Genomic DNA, 15858 nt, shown 5'->3' with positions numbered 1-15858 from the left:
GCGCACTTTTAAAATAACTTATTACGTGAAATGGACCGTCTAATACAGGCGACATGTACTACCAAAAAGAACAGTCCTGAACCAACCAAAACTGCCAAGGGCAGGCGCGTCTACTATGATCTTCAGATTTACCAATGGATCTTCAAATATCCACGAAACCCCGTAACCTCTTTATCCTTATATTCAAAAAATAAATATCATAGTCTATCGAATCCTTCACAACGCCAAAACAGAATAACACTTACAAATTAAAAAAAAACAAAAGACGCTGCTTCTTCCTGTTAACATGGCCCTGTCCCCAGCAGCCTCGCGCATTCACCGGTCCGGGCCAGCACATTCTCCACATGCTCCACCCCACGTACGTGTTTATAGTTCAATGTCGCAGAAATTTTTAGAACGACATCAAACTACAACTTTGTTCAAACAGATTTCATGTACAAATTTACACAATTTAGCAGACGAAAACAAGATGCAATGATTTTAAACAGACAGAACTCCTCTACGTGGATTAACGTCTCCACTTACTGTAATTAATTATTTAGGCGCCTAGAAGTTCCATTCGTTCATTAATCACTGCAGCTCGAAATCCTCTTACCTCCTTCAGCGTTCGGGGTCACCAATTGTTGGAAATCATTTCCTTGATTTCTGCGTGTTCAAATAAATTCAAAGTGGAAATCTGTGAACAAGTTTGCCAGCTTTATTTCAGATTCTGAAAGTCACCTGTAGTACTGCTCAATCATCGCAGCTCACCCACAGATGTGTTCTTTACAAATTTCATGCGTGCATTTATACATATGGTTCCCTCCCCCTCATTGACCATTCGGCCCTTTCTCAGCATGTGATATTTCCTGTCACCCCAATTCTACACCCCCCTCTCTTATCTCTTCCTCCTGGCTGTGGACCACACTTGGCCCCCCTTCTCCCTCTACCAGGCCCCCCTTTTGATCTTGTCCTGTCAGCAGAGTGAGATACAATCTGGCCAACTCCTATTGAGTTCTTCCAGTCCTTAACAAACATGAGGTATACAATTGGCTTCCTAGATAAACTATTGACCTCGGGAGAGCTGGCTCCAGAGATTCTCGCATACCTGCTGTGTGGATTCTGACACCTCACTTCCTTAGGGGGAAAACAGACCACATTCTACCACAGTTTTATTGATCTAACTAAAATCAAAAACACTTTAAAGAATATATATATGTAAAACAGAAAAACAATATTAATAATTGTATCAATATGCACATTCACAGAACCCTTTATTGAAAAATTATTTTAATTCTCCCTTCAAATTTAAGATAAAGGTATAGAGTTTACTGGAGAACAAATCAACACGGAGAGTAGCCTTAAATCTGTCTCTTCATCTTGAATTCAGCAAACGCTTTAATAATTAAAATAACCGTGCAAACACTATTTTTTTTGTTTATTTGGGTTATCTTTGATATTTAAAATTAGATTTCTCAAGAGGGCAAAAACACAGCATTGAAAATTACGTTCTATTTTACATATTGACGTTTGTGCCCGTTATTTTTTTTGTCCCTACTGGCGGCCCGTATCTCAGAGCTAAATCGCGCATGCGCTGTGGGCACCACTGCAGCAGCACATTCCCCGCTTTTCGTCGCTGCTACTTAACAGCAAACGTCCAGCAGTAAACACATTCGGCTCTCCCTAATTGTTTTGACGCCAAAACACGTGCACATATTCATACCGGTAATTTATGAGGAGCGGCAAGCAGACGCCAAAAGTCAATTAAATCCCCGTGAGTATCGATTTATGTACGACGCCTCATTGTGTGAAATGAGGGCCGCTGCATAGTAGTTAACTCAGTTTGTCAACAGCATTAGTGCGTGGGTAGCGGTCGGCTGATCGAGCGCTAGCAACTTGTAGCTCCTGCATGTAAACTGTAAATTCATAAAGCTTTAAGATGACAATATTGTCGTTTTTATGCCAAACGCTGGGCAATATAGTAGAGAGGTTGTAGCGTTAGCATAGCATGTTAGCTTGACTATCAGAGCTGCATGTCAGGGAATGGTTGAATTTCTCTGATGGTATTTCTTTCCCGATCATGGTTTTAGTTTGAACAATAACTTATTTGATTTGGCGTACAGTAACATTTTACTTCGCTCCAAAATTGTCTTGAGGTGGTGCTTGTAAGTTGCAACAGATATAGTAATGATTATGGGCGCAACTTCCTGTGAGACACCGGAAGTAGCAATGAACCATTTGTTTTTCTTTCCCCGGAGCAGTTTATTTAAACATTTTGTTTACATTTTTAAACGTATTACCCCCATAGCATTTTTTAGTATTTTGTGCATCTTGGGTTTGGGAACTTGTTCTGATATATGATGGTGTGGACTCAATGCCAGGGGACAACCATCTTGCGTTGCCACTGTTACCGACATCTTATTTATTTCCACTAAAAACACTGTTATTAGTGTATGTTTTATGCCAGGATTCCTGTATGCAGTAACGAGAGCCTCTCAAAGCACGAACTTCACTTTTAGTGCACACTTTAGTTAGGCACACTTAGCGAGTGGTAACACAAGATGGCTCCTTTCATTTTGTGGACAAAAAGCCTCTGAGCTTTTGAGATTGCTCATTGCCTCACCACCTTGAAGGTCCTCTTGCACATAAATACTGATTGCACTATATTGTGCATTTACTGACAGTGCACAGTTGATGCTTCCTCCATTGCCATGGCAACAGAAGACAAGAAGCCTGAGACTGACACAAAACCTCCAGTGGGGACGACAGCATCTTCCACTCAGGGCAAGGTTGGCCAGACTTCAATACAATGAAGAAAAATGACCAAATTGCAGTTTTTTGCCCGCCATATTTGGTGATTATCTGTCATATATTCTTTTGCAGTCAGCACCTGCCAAGCCCAACTACGGACTGAAGTTTACACTAGCAGGCCATACTAAAGCCGTCTCCTCTGTCAAGTTCAGTCCCAGTGGGGAGTGGCTCGCCAGCTCTTGTAAGCTCGTCAGCCATCTTCTATGACTATAACTTTAAGATTGTGCAAAAAGAATGGCCTGTTCGCTAAAATATTTCAAACTTGCTAAAGTTCTTTTTACATATGTTTTCTGGAAATGTACTGCAACATGTCCACCACTTTGCAACCCTACTCAAGCTCCTCACTGTTTGCATTCTCATATCTAAAACAACCTGTGGATGCTTGTGTCCTTTTTCTATACAGCTGCTGATAAACTCATCAAAATCTGGGGCGCTTATGATGGCAAGTTTGAGAAAACCATATCCGGACACAAACTTGTAAGTTGAACTAAGGCTGATCGATTATGGGGGGAAATAATAATCACGATTATTTTGGCAATAATTGAAATCACGATTATTCAAATTATTATTTTTTGGGGGTACAAAACAAGAGAATGTTTAAGCATTTAAAAATATTAAGACCAATTAAAAAAAATTGGAAACACTATAATTATTTAAGTTCCTTTTGGACCAAACGGAATTTATAACAACATATATTTAGAAAGATATATTTATTTATTTATGTTGGCAGAAACTTGAAGTTGGAGGAGAGCTTGTGCACTGTGCAGTAGGACGATTATTAATTTTTTGGTACAAAATAAGAAAAACTAATAAAAAAATATTAAGACAAATATATGTATATTTTTAAATACTACAATTATGCAAATTCCTTCCTTCCCGAAACAAATTTATTAAGTGAATTATTTTAAAATTAAAAAAAGGTGCAACTGTACATTTAATAACTCAAAAATTTGTATTAGTAATCATTTATTTTATGATTTTGTAATTGTGGGGTGTAATAATTGAAATTGTAATATATATATATATATATATATATATATATATATAAAATATAAAATTTCAATTAATTGAACAGTTGCAGTGACGTAAACCAAATTTGTACACAAGTCGGAATGTGCTATAACTGATCACTAATCTAGGCGAATGTAGTAGTAAAATCATGATTCCAATAAATATATGTAACGTTCCTTGTGCCACATGACGGCACATACAAGTTGGCTTTTAACCCCCAGGAAAAGCTATAACATAATTAGATATGTTCAGTGACCACAGTGTTTGGCACATCACGTAAGCATGCAAGAAACATTAATTTGACATATTTATGATTCTGGTTGTAGTTTGCATTTGTTTAGCTCTGTATCATACTGATGAGACATTGCACTAATGTTTATACCTTTAAGTATGGGGCGATGAGCAGAAATATGGTGGTATTAAAATGACAGCTCAAAAAGGAAGTAAAAAAAAAAGTTATTGAAACCTTGACCTTTTAAAACCAGTAAGCCGTTGTGGTATGTGAATAAAAATATGAATCAGAAAATATATTTTGCGACATTTGATCTGACAGAGGGCCATTCGTGTTTGCATTTGTGTGGCCGAAATGAGCATGCGCAAGCGGGTCCTTCTCACAGCACATTCCCCTGAATCCCACAGGGCATATCCGACGTGGCCTGGTCGTCCGACTCCAACCTCCTGGTGTCCGCGTCCGACGATAAGACCTTGAAGATCTGGGACGTCAGCTCGGTACATTCTGCGACCCGTGTCGTCTGTGTGGTGACTTTGCAGAAGTTGTTTTTCCACGATAAACTGGAAGAACAACCTTGTTATTCTCTTTGGTGGTTTGCCACAAAACTTTGGGACACAAGGTCATGTCGCAAAACTAGACAAAAAAAAACCCTATTATGACTAAACTGCTATTTTAAATAAACTATTATTCTATTATTATTATAAAATGGCATAAAAAGCATTAAATATGATGTCAAAAAATGACATGCACATTTTTAATTAATGTTGTTCATGCTTTATTTTACGTACGCCGTTGTACAAAAGAGTCCCTAAAACGCAATCTAGCAATAATAAATATGATTAAAAATATATGTATTTGTGAGGATTGGTGACTAATATACAATGAACAAAATGGCCAGGAGTCACCGAGTTGCCCTGAATTTGAAACAATTTTTTTTACTGTTCCACACTAATGCCCCCTAGTGGCAGAAAACTACCACAACAGTAACACAAATGTATGACTCAATGATTTACACTCCTTTTAACTTTAAGTAAATATTTTTAACTTCAAAATAATATAATATGAAATATTTACAAAAAAATTACTGTCAATGGTCGAAAAGATACAACCACATTTGTATTTTAAAACCACATTTGTCCAGTTTTATGTTAATTAACGAGAGTATGTAAAAACTTTTTTAAAAAGTACATAAACGTGAATTAAATTTGCGATTAATCATGAGTTAACTATGGAGATCGTGATTAATTCCGATCAAAAAATGTTTTAATCAACTGACAACCCTAATATATGAATCGTATATCGTTGCTGCTATGTGGAAAAACACTCATGTCCATTTTTGTCTTAAAATTTTTATTTTTTTTATTTTTTTACATTTGTATGTTTTTGGTATGGAACTGAATGCGTATATCCCAAAAACGTAAAATTGGGAAAAAATGGACATAAGTGTTTTTCTCATAGCAGCGTCATGCATGCATGTATGTATATATAGTATGACATGGCCGTTAAATTTATTTTAAGTTGCATTAGAAATCATTAAATTAGACTTGCCGATACCTGCAGAAACCCGGGTGAGCAGTTGCCGGGTGATTATTATTATTATTATTATTATTTTTAAATGAAGCGAGCAAAGTTAATATGGCATTTGAAAGGCACATTTGCTGACTCACTTTTGCATTATGCCGTTGTCACCCAAATTCGTGACAGTTGGAAAATACGTTTTTAAATCGTAGGTCAGCCAGTATTTGGCAATGTATGGAATGTTTGCCTTCCAATGTTCCACTGTACTTTATGTCCCAGCACTGCGTTATTTTTCATACTATGGCTTCAAATGAGCATTCCACATTGAGCTAAACAACCTCGATTTATGTTCCATCGTTTTGAACTTGCACTCGCGACGATTTACTGGCCTGCTCGCTTTTGGGCTCTGGTGATGATTTTATTAGTTTGAGAGTGTGTCAAGGCATATCTGCTGAATCAGCTGTGTGATAATAGTTGGGACCCAGCTACATTTTATTGACTATCTTGAATGTGTGTGTGCATATTGGGGGTCAGCAATAATTCTCCCTCTCTGTGTCTGTAGGGGAAATGCCTAAAGACCCTGAAAGGTCACAGCAACTACGTGTTCTGCTGCAACTTCAACCCGCAGTCCAATCTTATTGTGTCGGGATCGGTGAGTACACTTATTTTTTTTTCGTCTTAGAAAACCACCAGGAATTAAAGGAATTTGAGCATAACATGTTCAAAATGATTATTATTATTTTTTTTACTTTCTCCCAGTTTGACGAGAGTGTGCGAATATGGGACGTGAAAACTGGCAAGTGTTTGAAAACATTGCCCGCTCATTCGGACCCCGTCTCTGCTGTAAGGATGTTTGCGCCGCTTTTGTTGACCAGCTCTCAACATGGAACGATGAACGAATCACACGAAACGGGATCATCCGTTTCTGCTCCTTTTTAGGTCCATTTCAACAGGGACGGCTCACTGATCGTGTCCAGCAGCTACGACGGACTTTGGTGAGAACCAACCAACACGTATCATAATTGCTACAAAGAATGGATACAAACTCTTTTTCTTTTTTTTTCCCAGCCGAATTTGGGACACAGCATCCGGACAGTGCTTAAAAACCTTAATAGGTACGCTGACACAATTGTTGTTTATTCAATTCATAAAAAGACATAAAAAGTTGAATGTCACAATTGGTGCAAATGTTGGCTTGTGTTGCTTGTGTTAGATGACGACAACCCTCCTGTGTCCTTTGTCAAGTTTTCTCCCAACGGGAAATACATCCTGGCTGCCACGCTGGATAAGTGAGTAACCAAACAACGCCCCTTCATATTGATCCCCCCCCCCCCTCCCGTCAATCACTTTATTCACATTTCTGCTCAGAAATGACCTTTTTGAAATATTGATGTAAATAATGAAAACAAAAATCCTGTTTAACACAACCGATTTCATTTTTAAATAACTAGTACAGAAGTAACGTGGATAAGCTTAAAGGGACAGCAACATGAAACATCTACTTTTTGGAGCTTTTAGCCATGTTAACTCATTCACTGCCATTGACGGCTATAGACGTCAAAAATTCATTTGAACTTTTTCTATTAGCTTTAACATTTTTTCCACTTTTGTTAACAAGAGTATGAAAACTGATTTTTTTTTTATTGTACATTTAGAACAGATATAAAATTTGTGATTAATCGTGAGTTAACTCGTGAAGTCATGCGATTAATTACAATTACAAATTTTAATCGCCTGACGCCCCAAATTTTTTATAATGTTTTTATTTATTTATTATTCATTCACTGCCATTGACGGCTATAAACATAAAAAAATCATTTAAACTATTTCTATTAGTTTAACATATTTTTTCCACTTTTGTTAACAAGAGTATGAAAACGTATAATTTAAATATAAAAGGCTTATGCAGAGCTTGCTGATATGCTGATCGTATATCAGCTGTGTTGGAGAACGGAAACATCCAAAACCTGCAGGACCGGAGTTTGACACCCATGCCTTAGGCTACTCGCGTTGCCATTGAGAGATGTTCATCGAGGGATGCTGTGATGCTCCATAATCTTAACAAGGGGAAGCATGTAGATTATTAAATAAAAGTGGTTCAAGAAGGGAGCCTTGTGGAACCCCGCATGTGAGCGTTGTTTCTTTGTCTTGCTTAACTGTCTCCGTTGGTATTTTGCCCCTCAGCACACTGAAGCTGTGGGATTACAGCAAAGGAAAGGTACGAATGCTCTGCCTGAGTAAAATAAAATTAAATCAGTTAGCCGACTTTTAATCCCAATCACGGCGTTGCTTAATTCCTCCTCTTTGTTGCTTCAACTTTGCAGTGCTTGAAGACGTACACGGGCCATAAAAATGAGAAGTACTGCGTATTTGCCAACTTCTCGGTCACAGGTGGAAAGGTCAGGTGAAATGGAAGACACGTTTTTTTTCTTTTCTTGTTGTGGTAACTTGAGACCAAATGTGCTCCCTCGCAGTGGATCGTGTCGGGCTCTGAGGACAATATGGTGTACATCTGGAACCTGCAGACCAAGGAGATCGTGCAGAAACTGCCGGGCCACACAGGTACTGCTAACAAAGGGCTCAGTCTGAATAGCTTTTACTTATTTATTTATATATATTTTTTAAATCAAATTTTCCTTTTCAAAATTCCAGATGTGGTCATTTCGACCGCCTGCCACCCGACAGAGAACATCATCGCATCGGCCGCACTAGAAAATGACAAAACCATCAAGCTTTGGAAAAGTGATTGCTAAAGTCTGGCTATTCATATTTTTTCTTTAGAATTTTTTTCATTTTTTTTTTATATGTATAAAAAAAAGAGGACTTTTTCTTCCCACCAGTGAGCTTGTGCTGGATGCAGAGCTTCCAGGGAACGAACTTTAGCAACGATGCGAAAAATGAATCCCCTTCAGTGGAAAAAAATAAAAAAATCTGTTAGGCATTTTGTCTCGCACAACATGCAATCATAAATCCATGTGCTTTTGTGTCTCGCAGCCTCCCTACACCACACATTTTGTCATTTAACAAAATGGATAATTTAACAAACTTGATGACACCATTTCTAGTGCTTCAGTATTATTGGACAAAACTTTTAACGTCAGTGACAACACGGCTCATGACAATTCACTTATGTCCTGTGCAAGAAAACAAAATAAAAGGTTACTACTTTTGCCTTTTATGTATGTGTTATTGTCTAGTGATGTCAATCTTGATTATGGTTTTCTAATAAACAAGGTGCCCCATACATTGGAGTTTTTTTTTGGGTACATATATGCAAAACAAATGTACTGTAAACTTCATTACCAAAAATTCACGTGCTTTTGTCTTACTGTGTGCAAAGGTGAAATTCAGACAATTGCATTATTGTATATGGTTTAGAATGATCATTTAGCATGATTTGTGCCTTATAGTGATGACCCGCCCCCATCATGATATGCAAACCAACCTATCATTTTAAAAACATATATATATAATTTGTTCCTATATTATTTAGAAAAAAACCACCCTGATTTTATTAGTAGCTGAAAAAAAAAATCTTAAATCTGGACAATAAGTATGGAGTGTATTACACTTGTAAACTAAATACTGTGTTTAATTGTGTGTAAACTGTTCATCTGATTTAAAGTAATAGTTACACATATTCTAAACCAATCTTTGCAACTTGTAATGCACTAATGAAGCACTTGTGATTTTTCTTTTTACTCCTCTAAATGGCACTCTTGTTTTGAAGATGCAGTGGAAATTAAATCACGTTTCATTGCACTTGCTTTTGCATTTTAAACCAAGAGCACCAACTAGAGAAGTAAAAAAAAAAATAAAAATCGCAACTTCATGTTCCCTACCTGTAATACAAGAAAATCAGTTGTGATGTGTGAACACTAGGGGCGCTGTGTCCATAAATAATAGACGAAGAAGAGTATTAGCGCCCCTGTTGTATTATTCTCACAAAAGCTAGCAGCCATGTTCACTTTGATGTTGTTTTTTTAATACATGTTTTTCTCTGTCCATGAAACAGTGGACAACACACAAAGAACAGATGACATAAATTCCATCTCCTTAAAAGTCGACACAAAATTATGACGGGACAGTTTGCCACTTGGCGGCGATAAGTCAAAACACGGCAATGTAAAAAGCCACAGTTTATTAGCAAGGTGCCGGCTCCTCCTCAACATTATTGTCCGCGTAAACATCAGCCCACAAGAAGAACGGGACAAAAACGAGTACATAAGCAAGGGATAAAATTTACTTTTCTACAAAAATATATATTTTTTTCCCTCTCAATGTTTTTTTTTTTTTACATTTCTCTTGAATAGTTAACTGTCTGCACCAAACAAAGCAGTGATTGTGTCACAAATTCAGCTTATTATTTTTTTCCTGATTACATTTTCGAACATACAATTGCCAAGCAAAACATACACTTTGAGGAGGTTAATGTCCATAACCGTCTTCTTTTCTGTAGAGTTTGAGGTCCCATTAGTCTGCTGAAGAGCTGGTTGTTGTTATTGTACACATTTTGGGCTACTGGGATTCTGCTGGTTGTTGTTTTCAAAAGGCTGCAATGCACAAAATTGCCTTCCTTGATAATCGTGTAAAGACACCAGAAAACTGGCGTGGAATTATTTTGGTCTGAAAGACTCCTCTTCCTCTATCAATGCTGGACATACTCAAGAAACAGATCTGCTGATATATTTATTTATAAATATATACACATATACATATTAACAAAATATAGCTTTTACATTATGAAGCGTCTATGAAGGTTATCATTTCTTATGTTTTATTTTTTGTTTGGGGGGGTGAGCTTACATCTCATCCACATTTTATGGCTTAAAAGACCTTCAAAGAGAGGTCTTTTTTCTTTTATTTTCGATGTTAAGTTATTTTGGGGAAACTAGTGGCTAGAAATTCTGGCTAAAAAGCTGAAACACTCCTCCAAAAAAAGTTTTTTTTTTCAACATACAAATTATCCTTATTTTTTTTTTGTATGCATACATTTAATATATAAATACTGTACTGTAAACTGAGCTCACACTGGCAGTCAATACTGTCACCTGGATAGTTCATATTAATAATACAGGCCACCTTGCTTGCAGAGAAACCCCAATAAGTCATGAATAGTTATTGCTCCTTTTTTTTCTCTCTCTCTCTCTCCCTCCCTCTCTTTTTGGCAATAGCAAGCACGGAGACTGTGCCACATAAACCCTGTGAGAAAGTGCCGCCTCTGTCAAGATGATGAAAAACAATAATAATAAAAACTCGTGGTGTTGCAGTGCAGATTCTCCTCCACTAGAGGGGGCAAGAAGGTCATCCCTGGTTTTTACATGCTCTTTGCCTTGGGACCAATTTGAGGGGCTTGCTTTTGAAAGGGCTGTATAATAAGACAAGAGAGTTATACACACGTGTCCAGAATTTCCATCGGGATCAACAAAACCTCAAACATGGGCATGACGTCATTGCTGTCTTGAGAGTAGCAGAGTCACCGGGGTGCCACTAGAATAGTTTAAGACTTAAGCTAGATTGCTCTTTTGTTTAGGAGTATTTAGGCCACATTGAAGAGAAAATATCGTAAGAAAATTACAAGAAAAAAGTTGTAATGTTATGAGAATATAGTCACAATATTAGTTCTGGCCCTACGATTGGCTGGTGACCAGTCCAGGGTGTAACCACCCGCGACCTTTGTGAGAACTATCAGAATTGATATTGGGTGAACTTTAGTTCTGATGTTTTGACCTCCTGGCAGGAATAAAGGTTAATATTGTGAGAAAGTCCAAATAGAACTGTCAATTTGTTACTGGTGAATATGCATAAACGTATATTTGCATTTTGTATGTTTAAATGTATTTGCAAATACACAAATATGCCCAATTAATTCCCTGTGGCATTATGGGAAAAAAGAAGGTCAAACTGAAATCATGCACTGCAGACATATTGATAAATCATCAAAATTGCGGCTAAACAACGTTTACTTAATTTTCAAACATATTGGTATAATGTAGGGCAAATGCTTAAAAAAAATTAAGCTTGCACATGCAAGCATTATGGGGGGAAAAAAATGCTGCGTTTTTAGCAATTAGCCTTCAAGTACGTTTTTGCAAATCATATTTACAAGTATCTTTAAATGTATTTGTACAAGTACGTTTGATACGTATTTAAATACGTATTTGAAAACAAGTTTGAACGTATTTTCTCGTCAAGAATGTTTATCCCACATTTGCCTTCAAATGCACGGCCAAGTCGGGCCATAGTTAATTTGTGCAATTGATACTAAGCACACATGACTTAAAAATACTCAAATTCTAGCAATATGACTAATTCTCATACAATTACAACCATGTTGTTTGATTATGATTTTTGTACGTAATATATTTTTCTTCATTATTTTGCACGTGGCCTTCGGAAACGAGTACAACAATGTGATTAGTAAGATTCATTAAACTGAAGATCAGAATGTCTTCAACACCCTCTTTTAATAAAAGAAGTAAAATGGGGTGAGAAGTACTCCAGGATTGGAATTAAACTGACAAGTGGCACAGCCCCGACTCTGTTACACCTCCTTAGTATTAATACAACACAGTGCTTCAAAGTGCTTATGAAAGGAAAGAACATGCAGATCAAAAAGAAAATTCATGAAATTATAATCTTTTTTAGTGTTCTTTTTTCCCCTCTCATATTCAACATGTCCCCTTGACTCCGTTGTTCCATAATCTATATATACTGTATATACATAATTGGAGATGAAAAAAAAAAATGAAAAAAGAAGCTGTCCTATGTAAAGCCAATAATGAGTGGTGGGATGTGAGGAGAGCAACGTGCCAAACATCTGCATGAAGTGAGAATGGTGAGGATGGAACAGCAGAATATGAGATTTCATCTTTCCTCATTCGAGACAGCAAGTTGAGGAGGAAAATAAGTGGGGCCATCCTGATTGGGCCAAATTCCCAACTCGGGAGGTCAATTGCGTTGACGTCAGCTGTGCCGTGAGCTTAAGTGCAAAAGTAACATATAAACAAACAACCGCTCTGCTGCAATGACAAGCGCTTCTCTTTCAATGTATACTGTCAGTGGGTGAGGAGGGTCAACGAACTGAGGTAATAGTGCAGTGCTTGCTCTGAAATGGAACAAAAACAAAACAAAAGACGTCAAATACTGTTTCTGGTTGTAACTTCCTGCCTAGAAAGAGATGAGGTGACGTTGAGAAGCTGACACCTGCGGTGTTGAGCGCTTGAGAGGTGGCGGTTGGAATTATGGAGGACCAAAAGTGCCGAAAATTTAAAATAAATAAATGAATAAATAAATGAATACAAGTGAAAATAAAAATGGATATAAAAATATATCATTCATAAATTTGATACCAAAAAATATAAATGGAAAAAATAATAGAGAAAAAAATATCTATCTATCTATCTATCTATCTATCTATCTATCTATCTATCTATCTATCTATCTATCTATCTATCTATCTATCTATCTATCTATCTATCTATCTATCTATCTATCTATATAAATACATAAAAGTAAAATAAATACAAATATGAAAAACAAATATTTATTTAAATTTTTTGAATCTCGTTTTTTATTTTTGTATTTATTCTTACTTTTATTTATTTATTTAGGGATATATATATATGTTGTTGTTTCCGTTTATATTAATTTTTTAATTACATTTTTGAATTATATACAAAAATATAATTAAAAAATTTAACAAAAAAACTATTCTTTATCTATCTATCTATATTTATTTATTTTTAGAATGTCGTTTTTATTTTTGTATTTATTTATTTTGTATTTATATATATATATAAAATATATAATATAATTTTGGAATTCTATTTTTTATATCTGTTTTTAATTTAAGTTTTATTTATTTAGTCATTTATTTATTTTCGGCAGTTTTGGTCCTCCACACGGAATTCACATCAATGAGAGGGGCGACTGCTGAAATGAACACTGAACAATGAACACGCAATATTTTTTTCTGCTGCAAAGATAAAAAATAAAAAAAATTAATAAAAAAAAAAAGGCAGAATGTTCGAATATCAGTTGCCGGTCGTGTCAACTGACAACTGCCTGGCTTCTTCCTGTGCGCACAAACAACTGTGCGGATTGTACATACATAACATGCCCCCCACCCACCCCCAATTCAGCATCTCGAGGCGGATCACAACATTTTCCTGATTAGGCCGATTGGTAAAGTCGCCCTCGCCGATGTTGTTGCACAGTGTTGATACAGTAAGACATGGTTGGATTGGTTTGGACCTGGGCCAGACACCTGAGGTTCTTTTAACACTTGCAGTCTTTGCAGCACACCTGTCAAGTTAACATCCACATCCCAGAAAGCTGACACCATATTTTTTTTTTTTTTTTTTAGTGCAAGACGTGTTGAGTCCAGTCGGGCAAGGACCTGCAGTTTGTTTTGATGACGAGCAAGAGTTTGCGTCCGATTGTCCTGCTCACCAGGCCGAGGGTCTCAACATGACGTCCGCACCGTCTTTTGCGTACACCCGGCGAGCGTTGTGTGGTTGAGGATGCTGAGTCGTCTTGTCAAGATGCTGGGAAAATGCTAAGAATGGCTCAGTACATTGCTTTTGTCTTCTCTCCACCGCATATTCTGCTGATATATTTATATATAGAATTCTTATTGATAGTACTTTACAAGGTATAAAAACACACCCATAATGAATTTTTTTTGTTTCCGGGGATTGATGGCGAAGGGGGAAAATGTTCACCGTCCCATGATGGGTCTCTCAGTGGCAAAAAAAAAAAAAAAGAAAAAGAAAAAAAGGACCCTGCAGGGAAATGAAGACGACGGGGCTCCGCCCTCTCCGCTATTATGTCATTTGATGCGGCGCTTCGAGCATTTCCATGAGGAAGGTGTCGATGGGCGTGTCGCCTATGAGTTTGAAGAAGAACAAGTGTTCCAGACACTTGAGGCCGATGGAGCGCAGTGCCGGTAACCGCAGCAGCAGCTTGGCGAATCTGTCACACAGCCAAGTGATGAAGTTAGCAGGAGGACGCATGGAGGGAAGGTTAAGAGCACTTTAGCTCAGTACGCATTTTGCAGAGTTTGCTGTCAATAGTTAAAGCAATTTATAGTACCGTATTTTACGCACCGCAGGACAAAAATAATAATCACGATTATTTGGGCAAAAATTCAAATCACGGTGATTCAAACGGAGTATAAATTTTTTGGTACAAAACAAGGAAATGTTTAAGCATTTAAAAATATTAAGACCAATAAAAAAACAACACACACTAATTATTTAAGTTCCTTTTGGACTCAATAATAAAATATATTTATTTATTTATGTCGGCAAAAACTTGAAGTTGGGAGTTTTATGTTTAAACGTAAAAAACTAATAAAAAATATTATTACAAATATACAATTCTTTGAAACACTATAATTATGCAAGTTCCTTTTGGATGAAACAATTATTTTTTAATTTTTTCTTTTAAATTTAAAAAACTCAGAAATTAGTATTAATCATCTTTTTTTTTTTTTACGATTTTGCTGTGGAGTGTAATAATTGAAATTGTAATTGAATTTCAATTAATTGCACAGCTGTAACGGACCATTAGTATAACCCCATAACCGTATTATTAGGCACAATATCAATGAAGAGGTCTATTTTAAAATATTCTCATACATAGGGGCATTTTTTTTTTGTGACGCACTACCACCTATTTTTATTAAAAATTTCAAGAATTGCAAAAATAAACCTGAATGGAATAGTACAAATTAGAAAAAAGGCCTAATGTGGGCAAAAAAAAAGAAGTTTTTACGCTTGGAAGGGTGGAATTTTCAGCGTACCATTAAAAAAAAAAAATGCGCGTACCATTAAAAAAAAAAAATGCGGCGGACGATAAGGAAATAAAGAAATAAAAAAAATTGTGGAATTAATAAAAGAAGCGAACATTAATATTTTGTTGCCAGTCAGCCGAGTGTCTTGTGGCAGAGAGTCAAGTCAAGTCAACTTATATAGCACCATATAATGAAAATAAACAACTCAAAGTGCTTTTTCTCCCTTTAGACGCCGAGCAGCTAAAGCTTAAATGGTATTTTTTTAATATTTTTTTTATCACGGTAGAAAATGATCAGTTCGAAACTCGGCAAGGTCATTTTGACTTTTTAAATCGTAAGCGTTGTCATACCTGCCAGGCTGCTCAGGGTACTTGTGTTTGCAGTAGGCCTCTAAAGACGCGTAGACTTTCTCTCTGAGAGCTTCTACCTCACTTGGGTTTGACAGACCTTTGGAGTCTGGGAAGAGACGCACACAAATGACAGCTGTAAGTCAGAAACAACACGAGAA

The 15858-nt window shown here is 36.6% G+C and overlaps 2 protein-coding genes across 3 annotated transcripts in view; one reads left to right on the top strand and one right to left on the bottom strand.

The window, feature by feature from the left end:
- Window positions 1–1569: 1569 nt before the first annotated feature.
- On the top strand, window positions 1570–8729 carry wdr5 (WD repeat domain 5). Its single transcript, XM_086097603.1, has 14 exons — window positions 1570–1753; window positions 2664–2768; window positions 2863–2971; window positions 3194–3267; window positions 4441–4530; window positions 6114–6203; window positions 6311–6394; window positions 6491–6546; window positions 6620–6666; window positions 6765–6840; window positions 7736–7769; window positions 7876–7950; window positions 8026–8113; window positions 8204–8729. The coding sequence occupies exons 2-14, from the start codon at window positions 2691–2693 to the stop codon at window positions 8302–8304; spliced, it is 1002 nt and encodes a 333-aa protein (XP_085953729.1). The 5' UTR covers window positions 1570–1753; window positions 2664–2690; the 3' UTR covers window positions 8305–8729.
- Window positions 8730–9514: 785 nt separating this feature from the next.
- rxraa (retinoid X receptor, alpha a) overlaps window positions 9515–15858 on the bottom strand; it is a 95032-nt gene continuing 88688 nt past the window's right edge. For both annotated transcript variants that reach the window (XM_086096539.1, XM_086096540.1), the window contains exons 10-11: window positions 15701–15806; window positions 9515–14527 (exon numbers count right to left, since the gene is read on the bottom strand). In XM_086096539.1, coding sequence (XP_085952665.1) covers window positions 14380–14527; window positions 15701–15806 — 254 coding nt within the window. In that variant the 3' untranslated portion in view covers window positions 9515–14379. The remainder of the gene's footprint in view (window positions 14528–15700; window positions 15807–15858) is intronic.

The sequence above is a fragment of the Leptonotus elevatus genome, chromosome 15 (assembly GCF_054856555.1).
Source record: "Leptonotus elevatus isolate MCC_2025b chromosome 15, RoL_Lele_1.0, whole genome shotgun sequence".
NCBI lineage: Eukaryota > Metazoa > Chordata > Actinopteri > Syngnathiformes > Syngnathidae > Leptonotus > Leptonotus elevatus.
Note: the sequence above shows the minus strand (reverse complement) of the source record. Positions and strands in the feature narration are given on the sequence as shown.

Bases quoted from the DNA above. Each gene is read 5' to 3' on its own strand.
- wdr5 (XM_086097603.1), top strand. From the start codon at position 2,691: ATGGCAACAGAAGACAAGAAGCCTGAGACTGACACAAAACCTCCAGTG. The intron at 2,769-2,862 runs GTTGGCCAGACT...ATTCTTTTGCAG, and splicing joins CATCTTCCACTCAGGGCAAG to TCAGCACCTGCCAAGCCCAA. The intron at 2,972-3,193 runs GTAAGCTCGTCA...TTTTCTATACAG, and splicing joins GGAGTGGCTCGCCAGCTCTT to CTGCTGATAAACTCATCAAA.